This window comes from Delphinapterus leucas, chromosome 11, assembly GCF_059928025.1.
Source record: "Delphinapterus leucas isolate spDelLeu-1000000601 "Yukka" chromosome 11, BTC_Dleu_Yukka2, whole genome shotgun sequence".
Lineage (NCBI taxonomy): Eukaryota > Metazoa > Chordata > Mammalia > Artiodactyla > Monodontidae > Delphinapterus > Delphinapterus leucas.
Window position 1 is genome coordinate 99,392,913 of NC_143139.1, and position 26,237 is coordinate 99,419,149.

Sequence of the window (26,237 nt, forward strand, 5' to 3'; positions counted from 1 at the left end):
CAGAGCCGGCAGCAGGTCTTGAAAAGGAGAGGATCATCAGGCTGGGAGCTGTGCCACGTGACCCAGGTGGACCCTGTGACTGCTGGTGCACAGGCCCTTCCCGCCTTGCCGGGCTGTGGCTTCTACTCCTGGGACCCCGGCCTGTGACTTAGCTGCCGGCAGGTATGAAGCTACCTTTCCTGGCCCACCTGCGTGGCTGCAGAGGTGCAGAGAGGCTCAGGAGAGTGGCCCGAGAGTGGGCCTGTGTCAGGACGCGCTTGCGGAAGGTCACGGGCTCGTGGCAGGCGTGACGCCAGGACGCTCTGCGCTGGCACTGCTCACTGTTGAGAGTTTGGCCAAGGCAGTGGAAGCGTCGTCAGTGGGGGCATTCGGGGCACAGCCAGAGGCGAGGAGCAGAGAGGTGGGAGGGAGGGGGCCAGCCAGGACCCCCAGTGCTCCCCAGGGGCCACTTGACCTGCTAAAGGAGGACTCTTCTTACAGCCTGCGGGGTCTCTGGGGGCGGGAAGACCCTCTCTGGGCTTGGTGGAAAGAGGGGGGACGGTCCCCCCTCCCAGAGCCAGCTCAGCCTCCTTGGCCCAAGAGCATCGTCTCAGGGGGAGTGTGGTGGGCAGGGTCGTGGCTCCCCACAATGTCCTCATCCTAACCCCCAGAGCCTGTGACTGTGTCACCTTATGGGGCCAGAGGGGCTTTGCAGATGTGGTTGAGTTAAGGATCTGAGCTCGGAGGTGGGCCTGGGTTAATCCAGGTGGACCCAGTGTCGTCACAAGGGTCCTTGTGAGAGGGAGGCGGCGGGGTGCGGTCAGAGAAAGAGGAGGAGAGTTGACAGTGGAATCAGAGGTCGGGGTGATGTCCCTGATGGCGAGGGGTCAGCGGCCAAGGAATGTGGGTGCCTCTAGAAGCAGAAGGGGCCAGGAAGTGGACTTTCTCCTGGAGCCAGCCCTGCCCACACCTGGACTTGAGCCACTCGAGGCCCATTTCAGACTCTGACCTCCAGAGCTGTGAGAGGGCATACTCTTCCGCTCCGTCTGTGGTCACTTATTACAGCAGCGGCAGGAGATCAACATGGTGGGGGGGCCCTGTGTGTGACGTTGCACCCCTGTCCCCACCTGCAGGAGACCCTCCCGGCCCCCGACTGACAGAGCAGGGGCACGAGGGGAGCCCTTTGCTGCCGCAGGTGGTATCCGGGGCCGGCGGCCAGAAGGCCAGGCCACTGCGGAAGAGGCCACGAGCTGGGCTCTGAGCTTGGAGGGCAGCCCGAGGAGAGCCAGCTGCCACGGGCCCTGACGGCCCCTGGGGACAGGGGTCCCGCTGGGCGGCTGCCCAAGACAAGGCAGCCTTCTGAGTGAGCAGCTCAGCGCTTTCTGCCTGGCGGGAAGCTGGCCTCCTGTTTCTTCTCTATCCGAGAGGAGGAGCAAAAATTGATTGTGGGGATTTGTATCGTCTTTGTCCTGTGCGAGTAGCCAGCTGTGCTCTGCACTGCAGTTGACCTAAATATGTTGCCGGAGGGAGCAGACCCGTAGTATCAACCGTTGTGGGGTCTAATCATCGTTGCAGGCGTAAGGAGAGTTGCGTGGCCTCGGGGGAGCCATTCGCTCAGAGAAAGGCTTGTAGGAGAGCAATGATCAGAATGCTGATGGGTTTTATTTATTTAGCTGTCTTTGTGCCCCCAGGAGAGGGGGCACCTGGAAGAGGCGGGAAGGCTTCTTACGTTTGCTGTGAATTGGGACGAGTGGATTTGCCAGGCTGTACCCAAGCATCCTTGTCTGCGGGGCCGCGTCCCCTCACTGGCTTGTGGGGGCGGGGGGCGGCTTTGAGGAGTGAGGAGGGAGGAGCCCGCTGGTCTCGGCCCCACAGAGCGCCCGCCCCCGGGAAGGCCCAGGAGAGCAAGCGGCAGCTTGAGGGGGGATGGTGCCCGTGAGAAGGGCAGGGCTGAGGGGGCTTTGTCAGGAGCCCAGGTTAAGAGGACATGGCCCGAGACCCCCTTGCCTCCAGGACTGGAGTCCCAGACACGCTTGCAAGCCGGCGAGGAGCATGCCGGGAGCTTAGGACGGGAGCTGCGTGTCCACGCGTGTGCACAGCGGCCTGGCTGGCCGTCTCCACATGGGGGGAACCAGCTGCACTTGACCCCTCGCAGGTGAGTGGCGTGGGGAAGGGAGTTCGGGGGCGTTGAGAAAGAAAATGTGGTTTCCTGCTGATGACGCTGTGCGTGAGGAGGCGTCTGGGGCGCCTTGACCTTCGGGTCCACGGAGGTGACTGGAGTGTGTGTGGGTGATGGGGATCAGAGGAGCGGATGGGAAGGCACCCGGCACCCCGACCTTGGCTCCCGGGAGCGAGGCTGCGGTGGCGGGAAGCCCCTCGCCTCTGTTTTCCCCCCCGTGAAGCTCCCTGGCCTGCGAGTCCGCCCACGCCTGTCCTCGAGAGGCGGTGGGAGCCCCTGCACAGCCAGCCGAGCCCGGGGCGGCCCCCCCCGGGGCCACACTCTCACTACTGCGGAGGGCCAGTCGCCCGGAGCTCAGGGGGCAGGTCTCTGCGGGGGCTCCCCGGGAGCTTCACCCGAGCACCTGCTGTAAGCCAGGCCCTCCGTGGAGGCCTCCAAAGTGGGTCCCGCGGGAGGAGGCTAAGCGGTGCTCCGCGGGCGCTCAGGAGGGCAGGGGGTCTCCACGTGGCTCCAGGGCCCAGGCTCTCCCACTGCCGGTGGGAGCACATCCTCTCAGAAGGGGGCCCCAGGGCCCCGCCTGCGTCAGGACAGGAGACCCGCCTCCCGAGGGTCCAGGGTCCAGCAGGACGCTGCACCTGGGTGGCCCTGGGGTCAGTTCACGCAGGTGAGGTGCCTGGGGCATCACCAGATGCCCACTCCGGGCTGGGTGTGGGTGCTCGGTCACGGCAGCGTCCCCGCTTTGACAGAGCCTGGTGCGTTATACTTGCACAGCGAGTATCTGCTCGTGGAGTTGTGTGCAGGCAGTGGCTTCTCCGCACGAGCAGGCTGACTTGGCGTGGGGTGGAGTGGAGGTCCCCGCGGAGGCTGGGGCTCCTGAGCGGATTGCGTGTCAGGGCTCTGGACCCCCGATCGTCTGAGTGCCCCCCGCCACCTGCCAGCAGGTGCTCTGTGTGCAAGGACATGACAGGTGGGGACTCTGTATGCCCTTGAGTCCTCAGGGCCAGGGTCCGCGGGAACCCCAGTACGAGGCGGGGGGAGGCTGAGGCCCGAGGTTTGGGGCCCGCGGGCCTGGCGTGCAGGATGCAGACGTCCCTCAGATGCTGGTGGCCGGCCACTCACTCTTGGCACTGTTTGCTGAATCCCCACCATGGCCCTCCCCTCCCACTGGTGTCCTCTCTGCCTGGTTCTCGACCAGCCTGGTGCGTGTGTCCTGCAGTTCACTTGCTGAGAACTTGCTCTGCTGTCCCCACTGCCCAGTGTCCATTCACTGCATCTGTCCTGGCTTCCCCTTGAGCCAGGCTGCGTCCTGGGCCGTCACAGACAGTGAATCAGACGGGGTCCTCTCTCTGGGGCCTGAGTTGGGGCATCCTGCAGCTGAATGTGACTTAGGAATGTGGCGTGCTTACCAGGGGTCATGTTTGCTGAGCCCCTCCCTGTGGAGCTGTGTCACCTGAGGGCATCCCCTCCCAGCACCCTGGGGAGGACCCGTGTTGTCCCTGACAGGCAAAAGCAGGACCCACAAGAGAAGATGACAAAGGGCCACATAAGATGGGAGGGGGGTCGGGGCGTCTCTCTGGGGGAAAATGGCACGTGAGCCAGCACTGAGGTCGAGGGGCAACAGCATGTGCAAAGGTCCTGGGGTGGGGTCTGACTGTGGAGGCATTTGGGCACCTGAGAGACGGCTCCTGTGGCTTGAACCCAAAGAGCAAAGGTCAGAGCAAGATCAGAGGGCATCGAAGCGGGGAGTGGGGTGTGGCCTCGGGCTGGAAGGACTCCCCGTGTGGCCAGTTTGGGCAGGACAGTGTCAGGTTCTGACTTAGACTTTAGAGGAGCCTCTGACTGCTGTTTGGAGCCAGACTGTGGAGGGTGTGAGGAGAGCTGGGGTGCCAGTTAGGAAGCAGGGTGCGAGCCGAGGTGAGAGCGGGTGGGTTTGGGGGTGCTTGGAGGAAGAACTCCTAGACGTGAGGGTGAGGGCCCTGCCCATCCGCCCCTGGCACAGGGCCCCTCTGCTGTAAATAAGCCAGACTGAGAGGGGTGGGGGCATGGCCCTCTTGGGGCTGGGGGTCTGAGGCCTGGCTTCCCGCAGCCCTGGAGCGGGGAGGGGTCTCTGCTCTTCACTCATTGCCTGGCCCCGGCTGGACTCTGCTTCTGAGTCTTAACTTGGAAATGTCCCCCAGGCCCTAGGCAGAGGCTGCCCCTCCCCCTGGTCCCCCGCTTTGTGCAGTCCCTTTACAGAGTCTCTTCTGTGCCCCTGGGAGGCACCAAGTCCAGCGGGTTGGGAGGCCGTGGTCCTCAGGGAAACTAGGCGGCGCAAGGGCCGCGCTGCTTCACCCCAGGACCGAAGGGGGGATCTCTGGAGGAGACCGTGGCTAACAGGAGCCAGGTGGGATGGCTCCCTGTGGGCTTGGTGTGGTGTCCTCTCAGCCCCCTTGTCTGGAGGGTTTTCTCCCAGGGGGTGGGAGGGGCCCCAGGGCCCTGAAGAATGCTGAGCCACATGCCCAGATCAGGGCAGAGCCCAGCAGGAGGGGCAGCGCGGGAGGCCCCAAGGACTCCAAATATTTACCGAGCACGTGGATCCCGGCTCTCAGCAAACCTAAATATCTATCTGCCCCTTGCTGGGGCAAAGCCGGGTGAGTCCCGAGCTCTCCAGGTGGGAGGTGGGGCTGGCGCCCCCACCCTGGACGCCCCCAAGAGGCAGCAGGGTCTCCCCATGGCTCTGCCTGCACGGGGCGTGGTGGCCGCCGTGTAGACAACAGCCGCTCTGCCAGCCCTTCTGTTTCTGGGACCTGGGGCTGTCATACTGACGTTGGCCTGAATTTCGGGGTCTTGGGCTCGGTGAGGTGGCCAGGACAGGAGAGGAACCTGCTGGGTCCCCCTGAGCCCCATCCTGTCCAGAAAGCAGGCTCCAGGCCAGCGAGGGTCTCACTGGACCGGCAGCGAGGGCAATGGATCCTGGCCTCCCCGGGCTCCAGTCCACGCCCCTGATTTTGGTGAGTTAGTTGGTCACATTCTGAGGTCTCAGGAATGCCTTTTGGGACTTGCCCAAGTGAGGCTTCTCCTGTGGGAATTTCCGTTGCAGCCTGTCAGCCCCACCAATTGGGGTGGTCTGTGACCCACCTCCCGGACCATGGCTGCCACACGCCACACATGGATGGGGCTGACTTCTGGGTAGAGGGAGCAGTGAGCTGACCCTCAGCCAGACCCTGGAGCCCGCCGCTGCACATACACCAGCCTCGGTCCCACCCGGTAGGCCGGTGACCCTGACCCTGGGCCGTCTTGGTGCTGGCTCGGAAGTCTGCCAACCTCCCGGGCCCGGGGAGGGTCGTCCCTCTGTCACTGCTGTCAGAGTTCACGTTCCTCTGTCCGGGCGGGGGTGGGGGGCTGCTCGGTCTGTTTTCCCTGAGCCTGTTGGAAAGGCCCCGCTTGGACATGGCTGGTGGGAGCCATGGGCTGGGCATCCGGGGTTCATCCTGCCGCCGGCTGACGCTCCCCGAGGGCTCCCGCGCTGTGGACGCCGCGGACCGGGCACAGAGGCCCACCTGCTGGAGCTCCGGCACCCGCGGGGTCGGGCAGGACCTCTGGTCGCAGCTGCTTCTGAGTTACACCCTGCAGAGGGCGCTCAGGAGCCAGCGCCTCACCAGTGTGGGGGGGGGGGGGGAGTTGGGTCTCCCGGGAAAGCATACTGACCGCAGGCTGAGCTGCAGGTGGGCGAGCACAGCCCCGCCCCGTGGGAGCCCGTGTGGTCCTTTGCCCGGGACCATCTCGAGGGCTCTGGCAGGCGCTACCCCTGCTGCCTGGACGCTCCCCCCTCGGGTGCACGGGGCTCGATCCTTCTCCGCAGCCCTGCTCACGTCTGCCCTCAGCTCAGGCTCACTGACCAGGGCTGTTCCTACGGCCCAACCTGCCCCCGCCCCCCGCCGAGGGTGGCTCTCTGTTTGGGTCACTTCTTTATCACGAGTGTCCGGAGCGTGCCTGGTACACGAGGCTGCCCAGTGCTCACTGGTGGAGCGGCCGATGCGGGCTCTGAGCTGCTCTGGTCCAGCCTGGCCCAGGCCGTCAGGTTTGTTTTGCAGCTTTAGCTGTTTGCAGAAAAGCGGAAACGGGATCGTTGGCCCAAAGCAGCTGCCCGCGGAGGGGCCGATCTCTGGTCTTGGCCCTCGACACACTGTCGCGTGGGGAATGGGTGTCTGTTGAGGAGGTGACTCCCTATGGCTTTGTAGCTGGGCCACGGCACGCGCTGCAGTTGCTGTGGCTGTGTCCCTGCTGCACCACTGCCCCATTTGCACGTGGGCAGCCTTGCCCTAGGGCCCCGGTGGAGCCGAGCGAGGGGGGTGGCGCTGGCCTCGTGTGCCTCTTCGTAGCGCCAGGTCCTCTGCCCTCCGTGAGTCTGGGGCCTGCCTGTCCCGGGTGGGCGTTGGCTCCTCCAGGGTCACACCTTTGAGAACGCTGAGGAGTGAGGGCTCACGTCCAGGAAATGCAGGAGGGCAGAGGGACGAGGACTGTGTCAGCGTGGGGCTGTGATGAGGACGAGCCCACCGTGTACCGGTTTAGAAACAAGAAAAAGTGATTTCTGACGCGACTTGGGTCTCGTACCTGCAGGAGCCTTAGGCCTGAGGGAAGTGACCTAAGATTTGCAGGTGGACTTGATTGCATCTTACAGTAATTACATCGTACAAAGGACTTGCGGCGGGATCCTGGAGAAGTTGCCTGCAGCTACCTGTCATTCCCCAGATGTCTGTGGGGCGACCGAGTGGGGAGGGGCTTTGCGGGATGGCGAAGGAGTTCCCCACCTGGAGGACAAGGGTCCTGGTTGTAGCTGGGCTGTGCTCACTTCTGGGGGGCGGGGGCGGAGAGCAGGACCCCTTCACTCACTCACGCAGCACGTGCTTGGGGCTCTCAGGTGCACGGTGTAGACTGACACCAAGGCCCAGTGCTGAGCGCTAACTTTTATATATATATATATCTATTTATCTATTTATCTATCTATCTATCTATCTATTTTTGCAGTACGCGGGCCTCTCACTGTTGTGGCCTGTCCCGTTGCGGAGCACAAGCTCCGGACGCACAGGTTCAGCGGTCATGGCTCACGGGCCCAGCCGCTCCGCGGCATGTGGGATCTTCCCGGACCGGGGCACGAACCCGCGTCCCCTGCATTGGCAGGCGGACTCTCAACCACTGCACCACCAGGGAAGCCCCTGAGCCCTAACTTTAAAAATTTTTTAATTTATCGTTGATTTACAATGTTGTGTTAATTACTGCTGTACAGCAAAGTGATTCAGTTATATATACATTCTTTTTTATATTCTTTTCCATTTTGGTTTATCCCAGGATATTGATATAACTATCCCATAGTTCCCTGTGCTTTACAGTACGACCCTGTTGTTTATCCATTCTGTATATAATAGCTTACGTCTGCTAACCCCAAACTCCCACTCCATCCTTCCCCCAGGCACCCGCTTCCCCTTGGCAACTACCAGACTGTTCTCTGTGTCCCTGAGTCTGTTTCTGTTTCTGAGATCGGCTCATTTGTGTCATGTTCTAGATCCCACATGTAAGTGATGTCGCACGTTATTTGTCTTTCTCTGACTTACTTCACTTATACGATCGTCTCTGGTTGCATCCACGTGGCTACAGGTGTGAGCCCTCACTCTCGAGTCAGCGCGTGATGCTTCCCGCTGCCGGGGGCTCTGGCCTGGGCCTGCAGCAGGACCAGCTCCCGTCTGCCTCTGCTTGTGACCTTGGGCCTCCTGCACGGCCGGCGCTGCCCGGGCACGTGCACGGCCGGCGGTGCACGCATGTTCTCCCATGGTGGGTCTTTCCTTAGCCCCACCCCCCTTGGGCCCTTTGCTCCCATCGTCCCTGCAGCCTGGCTAGGCCCCCTACCCCACCGTCAGCGCCCAGGTAGGAGGAGAGCCGGAATCCCCGCCCTGGACCAGACTTAGCTCAGGAGCCTCTGTGTCTCCCACGAAAGTGCAAGACTTGCGTCAGGCTGGACTGGGCCTTTTCATCGATGCGTAACTCACGTCTTCAGTAGAGGTAGCTGAGGTGCTTTGTGGGAGACACGAAAAGTGCAGGACTAGACTGTATGCAAAGCGGGTTCTGGAACCTTCTTGCACACCCTTCTCCTTCTGCTCTTTGGGCCCAGCCGTCAGAGGGGTGGCCGTCCATGGTCCTGATCACCTCCCTGTCCACGGTGCTCTCTGAGGCCCCCTTCCTCACTAAGCTCAGGCCGCCCTGGGTCCAGAGGCCCAGAGGGTCTGTGTCTTCACTGCAGCTCCAGCCTGGAGGTGGGAGGAGACCCGTCCTCAGGAGTGTGAGCTGGGTGGCTGCTCACGGATCTCTTGTGTTGTGTGGTGTCGTCGTGCGGTGTCCGGTCGTGCAGAAATGCAGAGCGACGTCCACTTAGGGCGTGTGCAGCCACGTGTGTACGAGGTTCCTGTCGCCTCTGCAACAGATTTCCACAAACTGGGGGCTTAAAGTAGCCTCCTTATTCTCTTACAGTTCAGAGGCCGGAGGTCTGAAATGAGTGTCACAGAGCTCAAGCCAAGATGCGGGCAGAGCCATCTTCCTTCTGGAGGCTCCGGGGGAGACTGTGTCCTTGACTCTTGCAGCTCTAGACGCTGCCCGTGCCCCTGGCTCTTCACAGGCAGCGGGACAGCACCCTCCTGTCTCCTCTCTCTGACCCCTGACCCTCCTGCTTCCTCCTGAGTTTCCATCATTGTGATGACATTGGTCCCATGCACGTAATCCAGGATACACACCCATCTCAAGGTCCTTATCACTTCCGCAGGGTCCCTTTGTCCGTGTAAGGTGCTTAGTCACAGCTTCCAAGGTTAGGATGGCCCATCCTTGGGGCCATTTCTCAGCCCACCCCACACTCTCAGTTAGAACAACAGCTACCTGGCACTGGCTTCCATCACACGTGGAATAAATGTCGGGTCCTCATTCTGGCTTCCCGGGCTCTGACGCCCCACCCGCATCTCATCTGTGACCCCTCCCCCCAGCCCACGGCCCCTCCTGCCTTCGCCTCACCAGGGCTGCTCCCTCTGCACCCCATACTCTCCCCCCCCACCCCTACCTTGCCGGCCCGCGACCTTCTGTTCATCCAGGTTCTGACTCAGACACACCTTGCTGCGGCTTCTCTCAAGCACCCGCTCACCCTGCCACTGTACCCCTCACCGTCCCGCCGCATGGTTCTCAGGTGGTCGGCAGCCAGGTGGCGGAGCTCTCTGCCCCTCACATGGGCTTTTCTCTGCGGCTGAGACCTCCCAGAACTGCACCTGCTGCACGTGTGTCTGTGGAGTGACCGAGTGCCGCCAGCATCCCTTCCTCGGGGTGTCCTGCCCCCGTGGAGGTGGTTTGGTGAAATGCCTTTGGTGTGTCTATCTTGAATGGGTTTTATTTAGTAAAGACACTCTCACCCTTGCTTTGCCCCAGATCTTGCCCTGACTGTGTAAGAGGAGCCCCGGTTGATAGACTCCTGCGGGTGTGCCCCCCAGGAAGGAGCAAGAGAGCTGCTGTTGCCAGTTGTCTAAGTGCTTTGCAGACCAGCCCTCTCTCGGCACCTCTGCACGGGGGGCAGAATGGACCACATGACACTCACCTGGGCTTCTCTCCCCTCACAGAGGAGGAGCTCCGGAAGCTGCGAGAGGAAACCAACGCGGAGATGCTGCGGCAGGAGCTGGACCGGGAGCGGCAGCGGCGGATGGAGCTGGAGCAGAAGGTCCAGGAAGTGCTGAAGGCCAGGTGAGGGGGGGGGAGCAGGTGAGGAGCCCAAGGCCAGATGGGAGGAGGGGAGAGCCAGGTAACACTGTCACCCAGGTAGCGTTGCCCTCTCGGGGGGTAGCGGTCCCCTGAGCCAAGACCCAGCTCAAACCCTGAGGTGGCCGGTCCCCATGAGCGGCCACCGCCGCCCTCCCAGCCCCTGCCGGACCCAGGGCATCAGGAGGGTACGCGGGTGAGTGGTGACGGTGGGCCTGGCCCCGACTTTCTGAGCTGAGTCCAAACCGGTGGCCGGGGGAGGGTGTAGGTGCTGCTGTTGCACGCTGGAGGGGGAACGGGGGCGGGGCGGGGGGGAGTCTCAGCTGAGCCCTGGGAGGTCTGGCCGGGCAGGGCTGAAGAGGGATGCAGAGCCCCCAGAACCACCTGACGTCGCCCCAGGTCTTGGCCAGCAGTTGCCCCCAGGACCCTGAGACCCCGCCCCACTGCCCACTCAGACACTCCCCCGCCCCGAGCCCCTGACAGCACCCTCGGGGTCAGCCTGCCTTGGCCAGTCACCTCCTCCCAGCAGGGCCCCTCCATCCTGGGGCTGCCAGAGGCCACCCCAGCTTCCAGAGGGGGTGGTGTGGACTCCCACCTCTGCCCACGCGAGCTCGGCCCCTGCCTCATGGTGCCGCCAGCAAGGAGCGGGTCATTCCAGGGGGATATTTGCAAGTCCGAAGAGCTGTGTTCTTCCTGTCCTGATAAAACCCCCCAGGGCTCCCTGTCCCTGTGTACAGTCCAGGCCGGCGGCCTGGCGGACAAGACCTGGGAGCTGAGGCCGCCAAAGTCTCCAACCCTCCCCCTCACCAGCCTGGCCTCTGGCCCCGCACCCCTTTGTCCAGGCCCCCCTGGCCTGAGCGCACAGCTGTCTCCAGCTTGGGACGCCCCAGTCAGAGCTGGCTTTTCTGTGGGGTGGCCTGGCGTCATTGTCGTTGCCGAGTGTCGTCACTACGGTGGGGCTCTGAGGAGAGCCCCGCTCCAGGTACCGCGCCGCGCAGGCTTTAGCTGCCGGAAAGGCCGAACCTCCTGTGCTTCGCGCTGGCCTCCTCTGGGTCTCAGCAGCTGGTTCTCAGCCCCAGGGAACGGCTGGCACTTGGTTCCCTGCGGGAGAAGGTCCTTTAGTTTCCTGCTCTGCCGGGTGTTAGGACAGCTCCGTGGGCTTTCCAGTGCCCCTGAACGAAGGCCATCTGCCTGTCCCACAGGTCAGCGTGACCCATTCTGCAGTTCTCTGGGGCTCCCCGCGGGGGCCCCGTGTTGGGGCAGGGTGTCACTTGCTTTGCCGGGCTACAAGGCCGGCACCCCTCCCTGGACCAGAAATCGGACCACGGCTTCAAGCAGTACTTTCCCTGATGTTAAGCCTTATGTGAAAATCTGTAGATGTTCAAAGATTCAATTACATTTAATAACGCAAAGAGGTGCAGCCAGTGACCTGACCTGGGACAACTCTGGGACATCCAGGTGCTTGGCTGGGTGTGGGGTGTATTCTCAGCCCGCTGGCCGGCCGGGCCTGGCCTCTCATGGCATGTCACAGTGCTGTCACCCGCACTGACACGCTTCTGTCTGATGCAGTTTGTGTTTATGTGCGGCTTCACCAGAGGCCACGCTTGCCCTGGTGGCATCGGGCGGCGCTCGGCCTGAGAGGACCCCGTGTGCCAGCTCCCTTTGCAGGGTCCATGTCTTCTGTCTTCCTCCCTCCTGCCACCCCCAGCCCACAGCGGGGGTTTCATCCTCGTCCTTTCACCAAAGCCCCTTGGGTGCCTGGCCCCCGATAGGTTCTGAGGCTGCAGACAGATCTGTTTCTCACGGGTCTGCTTGGGGACCAACTGGGGATTACAGGAAAGGAACATCCAGGCCCGGACCGAGGAAGTAGAAGCTGAGGGTCCTGGGGAGCATGGGGTTTAGGGGGGGCTTAGGGTTTAGGAACCTTCTGGAAGCTGAGACCTGAGGGAGGAGAGGAACAGGGAGAAACAGGTTCCAGGCAAGGGACCTCCTCTTTCCTTCTTATCCTGGTGCCCATCTGGGGTCGCTGTGGGCCGTCCAGGGTGGGCAACTGTGTGGAGGGCCACCTTCACACCTGGGCGCGCACACACACACACACACTCGATCTGCAGGATTAAAACAGGGTAGTTCATACAAACCTCTGTTTTGCTTTTTAAGAAAATTCCTGGGAAATCACCTTGGTTTAAGCTTACTCAAGGCGAAGGCCATGTCCAGTTATCGGTCCGAAAGCAGCATGGAAAAACTGCCTTTGACCTCCACTGGCCTCTGGTCAGGCCCTGCCCGGGGCCCACCCTTGGGTTTGCTCTCAGCGGCGCCTCCCACGGCTCCTCTGCCCTCCCGGCGGGTGCGTGTCATCGTCCTGTGCCGCACTGCCCACGGTGTTGGCCGGGGCTTTGGCCGGGGCACCCCGTGTGGGAACTACCCAGACCCCGGTGACTGCCTCCTGACGTGTGGCCCTGGCACCCCCCCGCCCGTGGGCTTCGTCACCTGTCCTGCGGCCTCGGGTTGTTGCCGGCGGGATGATTAGATTCTAGAAAAGCCCTCCAGGCACACTCCACTCCAGACGTGTTCCGCTGACCGTTAAACATCAGCAGAGGTTGTTCCAGAACATTTGGAAGAATCCACAGTTACCCGGAGCGCAAGCGCCCTTCCTCCTGATGAGGGCACCGCTCACTCCCCACCGACCCGGAGCTGTGGGTGTGCCCGGCTGGGAGGCCCTGAGACGCTGTCTGCCCTCTGCCTTCCCCTTAATGTTTAGAACATCATTGCCGTGCGCTGTGTTGTCAGTCTGTTTCCCACGTCACAGGCACTCAGATGTTCCACGTGTGGTGTGACGGGAAGAAGGTAAAATTCCCCGCCACCTGGAACACCTGCGCCCATGTTGCCAGCAGTCTTTCCCTGCAGGCAGCTGGCAGCCCATTTATACCTAAATACCCGTCCGATTCTAGCGGTGGCTATGTTGGAAAGATCGCACAGCCAGTGGCTGTGCAGTACCAGTATCCTCAGATGCAAGCCAGATGGGTACCAAGCACAGCACCCCAGACAGCCCTGCTGGCCACTCAGGCCCCAGGCCCACCTGTGGCTGAGCGATGCGCTGTCCGTCAGGCCCACGAGTCCTCGGTAGCACACCTGGGCCCAGGCTCTGGTGGGAGCCCATCTGTTAGTGCTTCCTGTGTGAGCTGCCCCTTCAGGACCCCCGGCCGGTTCAGGGAATGTCCTGGTCCGGAGGCCTGGACACCTGCCCAGAACACAGGGAACCCAGTCTGGAGTCTCCTGCGTGCCCCAGCTCCCCTCCTGTTCCCAGTAAATCCCCGTTTGTCAGTAGCTCTGAGCATGGATGGCCGTTTGGGCAGCCTGGCCACAGGGAGGGGTGGGCGTGGAGGCCTGGCCCCCTCCTCTTCCACCCTGGCTCCCTTCTCTGGGACCCCCTCTGTCTCATGGTTCCCTGGCCACTGCTTCACGAGGCTGCAGGCTCGCCCCCTGCTCTCCTCTGATCCAGCTTGTCCTCCGCGCTTCCTGCTTCGGCACAGCGCGGCCGGCATGGGTTGCAGTTCCAGGTTATAAACCCGCAGGGTGGGTTGGTTCACGGAGACGCTGGAGTGGGACTGTTCCCGGGTCTAAGCTTGTACTGCCCACTGCACGACCGGCCAACATCGAGAGGCGAGCTGTTGGGACAGGGAATAACGACTTTATTCCCAAATCCAGCAGACCAAGAGGATGGTGGGCTTGTGACCCCAAAGAACCATCTTGCCTGACTTAGAATTCAGGCTCCTTTTTTTTTTTTGCGGTACACGGGCCTCTCACCGCTGTGGCCTCTCCCGTTGCGGAGCGCAGGCTCCGGACGCACAGGCTCAGCGGCCATGGCTCACGGGCCCAGCCGCTCCGGGGCATGTGGGATCTTCCCGGACCGGGGTACGAACCCGTGTCCCCTGCTTCGGCAGGCGGACTCTCCACCACTGCGCCACCAGGGAAGCCCCAGGCTCCTTTTATAAGAAAAGGGGAGGGAGAGTAAAGCCAAACACTTCCTGGTTCCCGTCAGCCCCCAGAGGGGATGTGTTCATTTCTTCCTCCCTGCAGCCATTCACAGGTGGGCCTGGGCAGGAGGTTTCCTGTGAACTAAACAGAGATGTTTTAGCTTAACGCTCATTACCTGGGAGGCAGGGTTCCCGGAGATGGGCCACTATGTATAATTTAAGCTTATAGGCAACATCTCTTTAGTGATGAACTTGTGATAGGATACAAAGGTTCTTCCCTATGACAAGGTCACATTGTGCTAACAGAGCAGGGTGCCGAGGGTCTCCCAGCCCGCTGTCTCTGTCCTGGCAGAGCCCTCCGTGCCCCCCCGACCCCAGTCCTGCCGAGGTTTGCCTGGGATCTCTGCTGCACTGGGAACCACAGCAGCAGTGTGGCGTGTTGGTAGCTCAGGCCAGTGCAGGGTGAGGAGGGCAGGTGGGCTGGCCAGTCAGGGACAGGGCACTGCCCAAGGCAAGGGGGTCCGGCCAGCGGCTGGGGGCCAGTCCGTCAGGGCCTGTGGCTGAAAGTCAGGTCTGCGGTCAGGATCCGGCAGGTGGCCAGGAACTCCAGGGAGGCTCTGAGGCCGGGTGACTGCTGTGGTCAGGTGCAGTGAGGCCGCAGGGGCAGGGAGCCGGGCAGGTGGCCGGCATGGACCAAGCTGGGACCTGTGCACAGCTTGCCGGGCAGGGGCTCATCCAGCCTGTGGCCTTGCATGGTGCTTGCTAAATATGTGTGTCACTGAGTACCTTTTCATTAGCAGGCCAAGTAACTAGTATGAGAGCTGTGTATTCTGAGCTTAACATTAAATAGAGAAGCAAATGGGTCAAAATTAGTAGGAACGAAAAGAGTTGTATGTTTGAGACAGTGTTTGGTCATCAAAAGACAAGAAGTGTAGGACTTCCCTTGTGGCGCAGTGGTAAAGAATCCGCCTGCCAATGCAGGGGACACGGGTTTGAGCCCTGGTCCGGGAAGATCCCACAAGCCGCGAAGCAACTAAGCCCACGCGCCACAACTACTGAGCCTGTGCTCTAAAGCCCGCGAGCTGCAACTACTGAGCCCACGTGCCACAACTACTGAAGCCCCTGCGCCTAGAGCCCGCGCTCTGCAACAAGAGAAGCCACCGCAGTGAGAAGCCCGGGCACCGCAACGAAGAGTAGCCCCTGCTCGCCGCAACTAGAGAAAGCCTGCGCACAGAAACGAAGACCCAACACAGCCAAAAATAACGAACTAAATAAATAAAGTGTGCCCGTGAGGAATGCAGCTCTGTGCTTGCCCTACTGCCCTCACCCGGCGTCTGAGCTGAGCAGCCAGGACCCCAGAGGGATCCCCGAGGGTGGGAACGGGCACTCTGGTGTTGGGCGTGACTCCCGTGATTGCGGGAACCTTGCGAAGCCGGGACTCATCATGCTGTCTTGAACTAACAGAGATCTTGCTTCTTCTCCCCCCTCTAAGAGCCGAGGAGCCGCCCGCTCAGCAGCCTCCGAAAGGGCAGGCCCAGGTCAATAACGGAGCAGGTAGGCCTGGGGGATGGAGATGGGGTGGGGGGGTGGTTCTGTTCCTGGGCGCACTTGCTCACTTCCGGGCATCCCCTCCTGTTGGAACTGGGTTAGTGTCTCTGATTACCGGTTGGTGAGTCTCCGTAGCAGATGCGAGGCATTCGATCAAAACATGACTTTATTTTCTCCTAAAAATACAATGCGACATCTCTCCCAGCCCTTCCCCGAAGAGGAATCATGTCGTGGTCACAGTGGCTGCTTGGCCTCTGGCCTGGCGACCTGCTTCCAGAGGCCGGCTGTCCTGACAAGGGGGCGAGTGGGGAGGTGGGGTCAGCTGCGGGCATTGTGCCCCAGCACCCCCAGGTCAGGACGCAGAGCTGCTTTCAGTGCCTTTTCTTCCCACCCGGGCTCGGGTTCCGTGTCTCCCTTAGCACTTGGCACGTTCTGAAACTGTCCTTCAGAGGACGGCATGGGAGGAAACTGGGCATCTCGAGGGGCCGGATTTGTGGTGCACCCAGGCCCCTCGCGGGCTGAGAAGGTGGGAGAGGGGATAGGGTTAGGGTTGACGGTAAGCCCCTGCCTGTGCTGGGGGCTCAGGGCTACAACAGGAGGGCCTTCGGTTAAGCCCTGCCCAGTGTAAAGGTGAGGAGACCAGGGCCCGGGAGGGAAGGCCTCTCAGGCTTCCGCTCCAGGTGGAGGCTGAGCTCAGACCAGAGCCGGGTCCTGACTCCCCACCTGCCGTCCAGAGAGGGAGACGCCTCTTTCCCGGGTGCTGGGCCCGCAGACAGGCATTGGCTGCTGTGTCTACCGGGTCACGGTCCCCTGGGTTCTCAGGGTTCATGACCAGTGGCCCAGGTTCCAAGCCAGGAGCAGCGCTGGAGCACCCCCCCCTCCCCGCCCCCCCCGCCAAGGCCCCTGCTGTGTGTGGAGTTGATGAGCCTCCTGTGCTCGTGGGAACTGTCAGGCGAGAGTCCTTCCACCCCGTACCCACAGCGGGGTCACCGTGTCGTGCTCTGCGTGGGAGGTGGGGAGTGTGGGCAGGGAGGGAAGGACCCCACCAAGCGCAGCCCCGAGGACGGAGGTGGCGGGGACGGGTGCTCTGCGTGGGAGGTGGGGAGTGTGGGCAGGGAGGGAAGGACCCCACCAAGCGCAGCCCCGAGGACGGAGGTGGCGGGGACGGGTGCTCTGCGTGGTGCTGGGGCAGAGTGGGGCTCGGGAGCGCCGTGAGGCCTGTCCACTCGGGCAGCCCGCCTGACCTAGACCTGGGGTCGGTGAACTACAGCTCCCCATCTGCCTTTACATTGAAAAAAATCTTTTTACACTTTTAAATGGTTGAAAAAAAATCAAAAGGATTTGACACGGGAACGTTGCATAAATTTAAATTTCAGCGTTGTCAGCGTGGTTTCATGGGGACGCAGCCACGCCCGTCCCATTACTCACTGTCCACGGCTGCTGTCCAAGCGGTTATAGGGCTGAGCCTGCCTAGACCCTCCTCCTAAAGACCCTGTCGTGCTCCACGTGGGCTGTGAGAACCCCGGGCCCTTGCCGCCCCTCCTCTGGGCACTTCTGAGCCTCGCGGCCTCTGTGTGCGCCGCCTTCCACCCCCTCCGTCCCTTCGAGCTGGCAGCACACGACCCCCTGCGTGCACTCCATCCCCCTCTGACTGTGGTGGGACGGCGCCCCCTGCAGGCGACTCCACGGCCTGCTCTCCGAAGGGACTCCGCGGGATTCGGGCTGGCTTTCTCGAGTCTGACGTGGGTGACTTCACTCCCTGGGGTCCCCAGCGGACCGCAGCCGCTGACGCATGCCCACTGGCTGTTCCCCAGGGTCCGGGTGTCCCTGGGAGTGAGCCTACCTGGCCACTTCCCAGACCAACCAGTGTGCCCGGCAGGGGGCGGTGATCAACGCAGCACCAGCGGTGGGCTGAGAGCCCGCCTGGACGGCACCTGCGCCGGGGACAGCCTCCAACAAGCCGGGGGTCGGTGTGAGGAACACGGGGACCCCCGGGGTCTGCATTGGTTGGTTTGCACCGTGTGGCGAAGTGGATCGGGCTCTGTTCTCAGGGCACCCGGCCCCTCACGGTTCTGGCGTGGATGTGCCCTCGCCGGCCTGGCCGGGAGCCCCACCTGCCCGTGCCGCCGCCTCTGCCGCTCTGTAAGACCCCTCTCGGCCTGGTGCCCTCACCCAGAACCCCACCCTGTCCTGCAGACCGACGGAGCCAGGGGCTGTGCCCCCGTGTCCAGAAGTGGTTCTATGAGAAATTCGGGGAGTACGTGGAGGACTTCCGGTTCCAGCCCGAGGAGAGCACGGTGGAGACGGAGGAGCCCCTCAGCGCCCGGAGGTGGGGCCCAGGTGGAGGTCGGGGTGGAGGGGCAGCCGTCCCGGCAGGACAGGACTCCTCGGGGCCGGCAAGCAAAGCCGGGGAGGTTTCGTGGGGGCGGCTGCACGGCCGTGCCCCCAGTCAGTGGTCGTACTGGTGCTTTGCGACAGACGGCCACGCGGGGACGGTGGCGACCCCGAGAATGCCTGCGGGTTGGGCCGGGCCCTCAGACTCAGGTGGGGGCGGCGTGGGCAGGAGACGAGGAAGCCTCCCCCCGTGGGTCACCCGTGCTCCCCGAGGGCCCGCAGGGAGCTGCGGGGTCAGGACGCGGCTGCGGCCCAGTGGGTGTTGGCGCTCATCTCTTCCCCCCTCTTAGGTTGACCGAGAACATGAGGAGGCTCAGTAAGTACCCGGCGTGGACTTAGTAAGTACCCGCTCGTCGCTGTGGCTGTGTGAGCCGCTGGGGCCGGGGCTGCCCGGGCGGTGACTGCGGTCTTGCACTGAACTGGACTTGCTTTGGAAGCACTTTTTTCAGGAGTTCCCAGCCCAGGCTTCTTCCTAAGGCTGTGGGAAGTATGTCCCAGGCCCACCCCGTCTGTCTGTCCGCCCCTCGCCCGTGGCCAAAAGCCGAGTTTCCCTCCAGGCCTTGGGAGCCCCAGCGAAACGTGGTGCTTCTCCAGATACTTGTCAGGGCCCGGGGTGTGCGGACTAAACCCCCGTTCCCCGCCTGCAGGCACGGGCCGGGGCAGACAGGCAGACAGGCAGACAGACGTCTCCCCGCGGGGATGGAGGACGGGCCGCAGCCAGGGAGTGGCCGCGGGAGCGCTGGTCTGGGGTCAGGCGCGCCGGGAGCCCGCGACGGTTGGGGTTTGCTTTGCTCCTTTTGGTTCCCTCCCCCGCCCCGCACCGCCAGCTGGTGCAGCAGCCGGACTGCCAGGTGTGTCCGAGGGCCGGGCTAGCGCTGGCCTGACCGCATGGTCCGTTCTGTCCCCAGAGCGCGGTGCCAAGCCTGTCACCAGCTTTGTGAAGAACCTCTCTGCCTTATCCGACTGGTACTCTGTCTACACGTCTGCCATCGCCTTCACCGTGAGCGCTCCCCGCGGGTGGGTGGTGGGGTGTGCACCCTCCCTGAGGTTTCCTGAGGGACCCACCCATCCCTGCCGTGTGGGACAGCTCCTGGCCTTGGTGTTTCTGTCTGTAAAGTGGGCTGCAGGGCAGTTGTAAGGACTGGATAAGGGTGTTGTAGGGTGCAGCCTGGGGCTGGCAGTGGGGCTCCCCGCCTGCCCAGAATCCCCGCAGCAGCGTTCTTGGGAGAGGGCCTCGTGCCAAGCTTATGGCCGACTTTCCCAAGTGGGTTGGGGAAGGGCCGGTGGGGCGGTCTGTCTGCTTGTGCAGAAACCAGCCGTCCCTCCCATCAGGCACCGGCGCCTGGGGGAGGCTCCTGGCAGGCGAACAGTGGCCTAGGGGCCAAGCAGGCCACTAGGCCTGGGGAAGGTAGGTGGCATTGGGCCAGCATCACGGGGTGCTTTGGGGAAGACAGGCCCAGTCGCAATCTGAATTGTCCTGCGGTGGCTGCTCCCAGCCCTGCCCGGGGAGACCCTGCTGTCCAGCGGGAGGAGGATGGAGAGGGAGAGCCACAGCCCCCAAAGGCCCCATCTCTGCAGAGGCCCCCATAGGTGGCCTCCGCCTGAGAGGGTCCTGAGGGCCGCCCTGAAGCCCCAGGGGCCCCCCGTCCACCAGGGAGATGGGTGTTGTGTGCACATGCAGAGGACAGGCCGTGGTGGCCAGGGGCCAGCCCCCTTCACCCTGGAGGTCTCCTCCGGCCACCCTTCACAAGCACTCTGCTCCATGGGGCCTCGGCTGCTTTGGGTCCCAGGTCCCTAGTTCCGCCTGTGTGTTACGGCTGAGCTAACCCTGCCCGCCATTCAGACCACCTGCCAGGCCTCCTCCTGAACCCGCTGCATCCGTCCCCTACCCTCTCTGAGCGCTAGTGCTATGCCCAGCACCCTGCCTGCCCTGTGGCGCGGGGTGGACTGTCAGCAGTGCTGGGTACGCGGATGCCTCCGGCTCTGCCAGGTGGGCCCACAGCGGCGGTGGGCCAGGACCTCTCTGTGGGGTCAGCCCTCCTCCTGTGATCCCAGGCCACGTCCAGGCTGCTCCTTCCGGGGCATAACCGCTCCCAGCCCACCCAGAGCAGTGTTTCCGCCTCACCTCCTCCCTGAGCGGGTTTGTCTGCGCTGCGTGCCCTGGTCCTTGGGCCTGCGGAGGGCCGCTGGGGCCTGGTCTCCCTACCTGCGAGTGCGGCCCGCCTGGCTGGGGGAGAGAGGGATCTGGTCTGCCCTGACCCATGCGGGCAGGTCGCCTAACCGTCTCCCTCCCGACCCGTTTCTCTCCAAACCCGCAGGTGTACATGAATGCCGTGTGGCATGGCTGGGCCATCCCCATGTTCTTATTTCTAGCAATTTTGAGGTTATCCCTCAATTACCTCATAGCCAGGTAGGTGCGCCAGTGTGCTGTGTGTGCGCGGCTGTGCCGTCTTCCTGCGTTACACGCACGGCAGGGCACGTGCCGAGCCGGCTCTGTGTCACGTGCTGGCGTTTTGGGAGGTTGTCCTCTAATAGTCCCTGAGCCCCCAGGAGGATGGTTTGCTGCAGCAGGCAGGGTGATCCCCAAACCCCAGCAGCTCTGTCCAGCAGGCTGCCAGCGGGTGCCGGCTCTGGGGCCACTCCGGCCCCTCCTCCGGTCGTGCTGCTTTTGGGCAGGAAAGTCCCCCCTCCACACACACCTCAACAGTGATATCCCAGTGGGCGGAGGCGTGGTTGACGGGGCTGCAGCGGCTCTGTGCCCTGGGAGGTGCCCACTGGTCGGGGTGCAGGTGCCGGAGAGGCGCTGGGACTCAGTGAGCCCGGGGCCATGCAGTGTCTTCCCTGCGCCCTCTCCGAGCACCCGCTTTCCATCTCGAGGCTGGGGGCGGGCGGTGCTATTGGAAGCCAGCACGCTGGGGTGGGAACCCCGCATCCCCGGGCCCTCCCGGGTCTGTGTGGACCTGAGGTCGCCCCACAGAGTGAACCCCAGCTTCACGTCGGGCCTAAGAGGAGGCCCTGCTTTCTGTATTTTCACTGAGCCGTTCCAAAGTTCACTTTATACACTGTTTTTCTAGGTGCTTCTGTGCGGTTGCCTAAGTTGGTTCATTTGAAAATGTTTCTCTTAGAAAACTTTTAAGCGCTTATGAAAGGGTTCTCCGTGCCCAGACTAGACGTGGTTCACTAAAGTTGTTGCCGTTGCCACTTCCTTGACTTACTTTGAGAGGCCCGTCACCTCTGGGTGCTTGTAAATGTGTGTCCACCCCGAGGAGGACCCCTGGGGAGGGATCTGTGGGGGTGACCTGGGTCATCTCTCTGGAGCCTAGGAGGGGGTCCTGCTGGTCTCGGCAGATGGCCGGGTGTTTCTGAAGCTCCTGTCCCAGTGGCCAAAATTTCTGGGGGCGGCTCCTCGTTGGGAGCACAGGCCTGGTGACTTGACGTCACCCCTCTACGGCCACCGCCTGCAGACGATGCTGTTGTAAAGGCGTGCTGTCTCCTGTTTGCCAGGGGCTGGAGGATACAGTGGAGCATCGTGCCTGAAGTGTCCGAAGTGGTGGTGAGTCCTGGGAGGGGCTCCGTCGCCAGGGGGGCCAGGCTCTACTTGCCAGTGCTGTGCGGGGGCTGCGGGTCCCCCGAGGCCTCCAGGTGCGGCTGCGTGGACGCCGGCGGGGAGCCCTGCCAGGCGAGGAGAGGTCGGGGAAGAGGCCAGCCGCCCCCCGCCCCCGGAGCCCTGCGTGGCCGCACCCTGACCCCTCGCCAGCTGATGCCCGAGCGCCCTTCACGAGCCTGGGCTTGGCTGCGTGGGAGGCAGGTTGGCCTGGCCGGGCCTGGCTTGACCTGACCCTCCTCAGCTGGGACGTGATGTGGAGGGGAGGTAGGGAGGGGGCCCCTGTAGCCGCTCACAGCCTCCCGTGGAGGGAGGTGAACGATGGACGGGCTGGACCAGTTTTTATTGGTGTCCGTCACGCCTGTTTGTTTACGCTCTGGCTGCTTTGGGGCTGCAGCAGCTTGGCTGCTGCGACCAACCATTGGGCCTGCAGAGGCACACGTGCTTACCACCTGGCCCTTTACAGAAAGTTTGCCCACCACTCTACGGGGGACTCTGGCCCGTGGGGCTGAACCACTGGGCACAGGCAGGAGGGAGGCCATGGTGCGTCCATGGGCTTCATCGGGTGTTTGAGCACCTACCATGCGCGTGGAGCACACAGTAGGGGTGCAGGATGTGGTGGCGTCTGCAGGGGCCCCTTTAGACAGGGGTCAGGAAGGGTGTCTCTGGGGAGGCAGGCCTGTGCCCTTTGGCCCTGGTACCTGGAGGTCTTAGGGAGGTCCTTGCTGAATGAACTCAGACAAGCAGGACGAAGTCGGCCCCCTGCTGGGACCTCAGTTCCCCCGCCTGTAAAGTGCGGGTGGGCGCGGGCTCCGTGGTCTCAGATGCGCCTCTGAAGGTGATCTGTTCAAGCAGCCCTGCCCACCTGGGGGGCTGCCTACCACCCTCTCAGGCACCAGACGGGTGTCAGCTAGCACAGCTGCCCGTGCTGCCCCCTCGGGCTGGGCCCCCCAGGGATGCCCGTCCCTCTGACTGTGTCAGGGCAGCAGAGACCTGGTCCCTGCCTGGGCTGGGAGGCCTCCTTGCTGTTTTTGTCAGTAATTTCTCTGAACTGATAAATTTCAGTGGAAATTCTCTTTCCCCTTTGACTGAAGGAGCCTCCAAAGGAAGACCTGACCGTGTCTGAGAAGTTCCAGCTCGTGCTGGACGTTGCCCAGAAAGCCCAGGTACCGCTGCCGGGCTCCAGGTTGGGGGACCCCAGCTACCCAGCCCTCCAGACCTGGCTTGTCTGGGAGCTGACACCCGAGACAACCCGGTTGGTGGGGAGGGCCCTCTTGGCTTGGTCTGACGCCGGCGCCCCAGTTGGTGGAGGCCCGTGATTCGGACCGGACCATCACCCGGTCCTCGGCCTGGGAGCGGCTGGACAGGACCACGGGCTCCATGGTGCCGGCCATGGTCTCCCAGGCGCTGGGCGTCTCCAGCATTGCCTTGTGGCCCCGGGGGTGTGTCGTGACCACAGCTGCTTCTTCACACAGAACCTCTTTGGCAAGATGGCTGACATCTTGGAAAAGATCAAGAAGTAAGTCGTCAGCCCCTGGCCGGCCGCGTCTAGGCTGCGCCCGCCACCTGGCTGAACCTCCCCTCTCCTTTCCAGCCTGTTCATGTGGGTGCAGCCTGAGATCACCCAGAAGCTGTACATCGCGCTGTGGGCCGCCTTCCTCGCCTCCTGCTTCTTCCCCTACCGCCTGGTGGGGCTGGCCGTGGGTAAGGAGCCTGCCGGACGGTCAGCGCGACGCGCCATCTGATCAGCACCGCGAGCTCCGTCCACAGTGTGTGGGTGGGGGGCGGGCAGGGGGCGCCCGGCCTGAGCTGGAGTGTTGGCTGTGGCGGTCACGCAGTTCGGGGGCCTCATGGTCTGGGCACTGTGCCCACCTGCCCTTCGGCCCCCAATGTGCAGGTGGGTCCTCAGTCTCTCGCCCCCTCACCACACCCCTCGCCAGGAAAACCAGGGCAGGCAAGTGAGGCCGTGGGGGGAATGACAAACGCCAACGCAAGTGCAGCGTGCTCCGGGCTGTCTCGATTCTCTGGGGACCTGGGCCAACGCAGGTGCCCTGACTGGGAGGCGGGAGCCCCTGGCTGTCACTGCCGGCTCACCGAGTCAGGCTGGGGACGGGTCCCCCGAAGTCCTGCTCACGTCCCCTTTGGAGGATGGTGACTCGTTAGGGACAGGTTAGTGTTTGGCCTGAGCCACCTCTGGGTTGGAGGTAACAACATACACAGAAGTGGCTTCCCTTTCAGCTGGGGTCACTTCCCTGCCCTGTGTAACCACCCCAGGACCATCGGCCCACACCTGGGTCCCAGGAGGCCCTCCACGGAGTGCCCGGCGGGGCGGGGACCGCTGTGCTGGCCACGGGGGCAGGGCCACAGGATCCTGGAGAAATGGGACCTCATTCTGCCCCCAGGACTCTATGCCGGAATCAAGCTTTTTGTCATCGATTTTATCTTCAAACGCTGCCCGAGGCTGAGAGCCAAGTATGACACTCCCTACATCATCTGGAAGAGCCTCCCTACGGACCCCCAGCTCAAGGAGCGCTCCAGCACCGCCGTGTCACGCAGGGTAGGCCCCACAGCGGCCGGGAGATGTACCGGCCACACTCCACTGTCCCTCACTTCCGGCTTGCGGGAAGGCTGGTGTCTCTGATTTTCGGGGCCCTTGAAACAGACAACTTAAGACAACTGCGGGGGTGGATTCACTGTGACCGGCTCTGCTGTCCCAAAGTCCAGGGCGGGCACCCTGGGGCCGGCCAGCCCTGGGCAGGGGACAGCTGCTGCGGGAGGCTGTGCAGTGCTTTGGAGGCTGGTCGGGGGGCCCCTACCCACCTAGATTGGCTGGGGAGTGGGCCCCGCCAGGCGAGGCCGGCCCCCAGGCCAAGGGCAGGAGGGTACAGGGCGTTGGCCGTGACTGCCGAGACCCTGGGAGCCTTGGGAGCGGGGAGCCCTGGCAGTGACTGCTCTCTGGGTGGGTGCCGGGTCCCTGCTGTTCCCAGCAAGGGCACAGCAAGGCCGAGATGGGCACATTTTGAGCTCATGGGCTGGGACTAGGTGGGAGGCCGTGTGGGCATTAGGCACCCTGTCCAGAGCCAGGACGAGGAGGGCAAGCTGGCCTTGGTGCTCTTCCTGGGGTCTCAGACTAGTGGGGACGTTCTGGGCTCAATAGGACTTCCATGGAGGTGTGGAAGGGCTTCCTGGAGGAGGTGACGTTGGGATTTCAGAGTCTCGTGTATGAGTGTTCTCTGAAGAAAGGGTGTCTGGGAACTGACGCTTTTGTCCGTGGGAGGGAAGCTCTGGGTCAAGTGTGGGTCAGGCTTCCTGGGTTCTAGGACAACAAAGCTTGTTGGGGCCCCAGACTCGCAAGCCAGGTGTGCAGCCGGGCAGGCAGGAGCAGCCTGCACCTTGGGGAGCCGGTGGGTGGGCTCTGGTCACACAGACGGAGGTGGACCCAAGGGGTGAGGCCCAAGAGCAGGCAGCCTGGCTCCCTGAGTGTCATAGACCCGAGAGGCTGGGGGTAGGCTTCCCGGGGTGGAGGGCGACCCCACCAGGGCGTCCCGCGGCCATGTGTATGCGCGTGCTGCTTGCTCAGCTGGTGTTTACCGCCTCGTGTCACGAGGACCCACCTTTCCACCGTGCGTGTGGTCCCGTCCGGCCAGCTGTCGGACACGACAAGGTACGGTGTCCGTGTGGTACCCACACCCCCACGCCGTGCCCTGATGCCGCGCGCTGCTGTGGTCTGACTCCGTTTGACTTGCCAACCTTGCTCTCGGTGGCCTGTCCTGCGGCCGGTCCCGGTGTCCGCAGCGCGGGCGTGAGCGCCTGACGGTTCCGCACTGACCGCACGTGCTGGGTCGGGCTCGGCACAGTGCCTGGGGCGTGCCGTCGCGGGGAGAGGGTCTGCCCGCCGCAGCCGGGCTGCTGTGCCCAGGCGAGGGCTCGTGGGCGAGGAGGACGCGGCCCCACATCTGGGTGTGCCTGCCTCTCCGCTAGTCCGTCCACGTGTGCGCGGCGGGGCCTGGGCGGGGCGGGGCGAGGCCTGGGCGGGGCGAAGCGAGGCTGCGTGCGTGCGTCCCCGCGCGGCCTCGCCCCTCTCCCGCCCGCCCACCCCTCGACCCCGGCCGGCCGGCGGGGCTGACGGGGACGTCGTGTGCCCTCGGCAGCCGCAGACGGCCTCCTCGCGGAGCTACGTGTCCAGCGCGCCCGCCGGCCTGAGCAAGGACGAGGACGCCAGCCGCGTCCACGGCGCCAAGAAGAGCAATTTCCATGAAATCTTTAACTTGACAGAAAACGAGCGTCCGCTGGCGGGTACGTGTGTACTGAGCCCGTGGCCAGGCCAGGCGGGGTCGCCCGCCCCAGTGCTGGGGGGCCCGACGGGGGCCGAGGGAGGGCCGGCCGCCCGCCTCCGCCTTCCGGGGCGCCCTGGGCGGGTGGGTCGGAGGGGCCGAGCGCGTCTGCAGTGGGTGGCTTGACAGCGGAAAGGCAGGCCGGCCGGCCCCGAAGCGGAGCCGCAGAGCGCCACGCGTGCAGGGGCTTCCCGGTCCCGCCTTGGCCAGCTCGTCCCTTGCTGTGGCCTCTTAGAAAGCTGGGTGGTGACAGGTGACTCGGGAGCCCAGGGCCCTGCTCGGCCTCCCCCGAAACTCCTGCGCTGCCCGGCTCTCCGTGCGGCGGGTCGGGGGCCCTTAAACGGCTTGGCCTGTGTCGTGTGTGATACCAACTGCAGAAAGAGAACTTTGGAGAATTTAAGTTTTGACCTTCTCCTGAGCCCCTTTTCTGCTGACCCAGACCGTGAACCTTGAGAGTCGTGGCC

At 63.5% G+C, this 26,237-nt stretch overlaps 1 protein-coding gene across 5 annotated transcripts in view; it reads left to right on the forward strand.

The window, feature by feature from the left end:
• The window catches only part of GRAMD4 (GRAM domain containing 4), a 77,609-nt gene that overhangs the window by 47,010 nt on the left and 4,362 nt on the right, over positions 1 to 26,237 (forward strand). For all 5 annotated transcript variants that reach the window (XM_022596940.2, XM_089921467.1, XM_089921466.1 and 2 more), the window contains 12 exons: positions 9,784 to 9,904; positions 15,386 to 15,447; positions 17,638 to 17,770; positions 18,126 to 18,151; positions 18,744 to 18,835; positions 20,154 to 20,245; positions 21,340 to 21,388; positions 22,534 to 22,605; positions 22,915 to 22,958; positions 23,034 to 23,143; positions 23,842 to 23,996; positions 25,591 to 25,735. In XM_022596940.2, the coding sequence (XP_022452648.1) occupies positions 9,784 to 9,904; positions 15,386 to 15,447; positions 17,638 to 17,770; positions 18,126 to 18,151; positions 18,744 to 18,835; positions 20,154 to 20,245; positions 21,340 to 21,388; positions 22,534 to 22,605; positions 22,915 to 22,958; positions 23,034 to 23,143; positions 23,842 to 23,996; positions 25,591 to 25,735 (1,101 nt within the window). The remainder of the gene's footprint in view (positions 1 to 9,783; positions 9,905 to 15,385; positions 15,448 to 17,637; positions 17,771 to 18,125; positions 18,152 to 18,743; positions 18,836 to 20,153; positions 20,246 to 21,339; positions 21,389 to 22,533; positions 22,606 to 22,914; positions 22,959 to 23,033; positions 23,144 to 23,841; positions 23,997 to 25,590; positions 25,736 to 26,237) is intronic.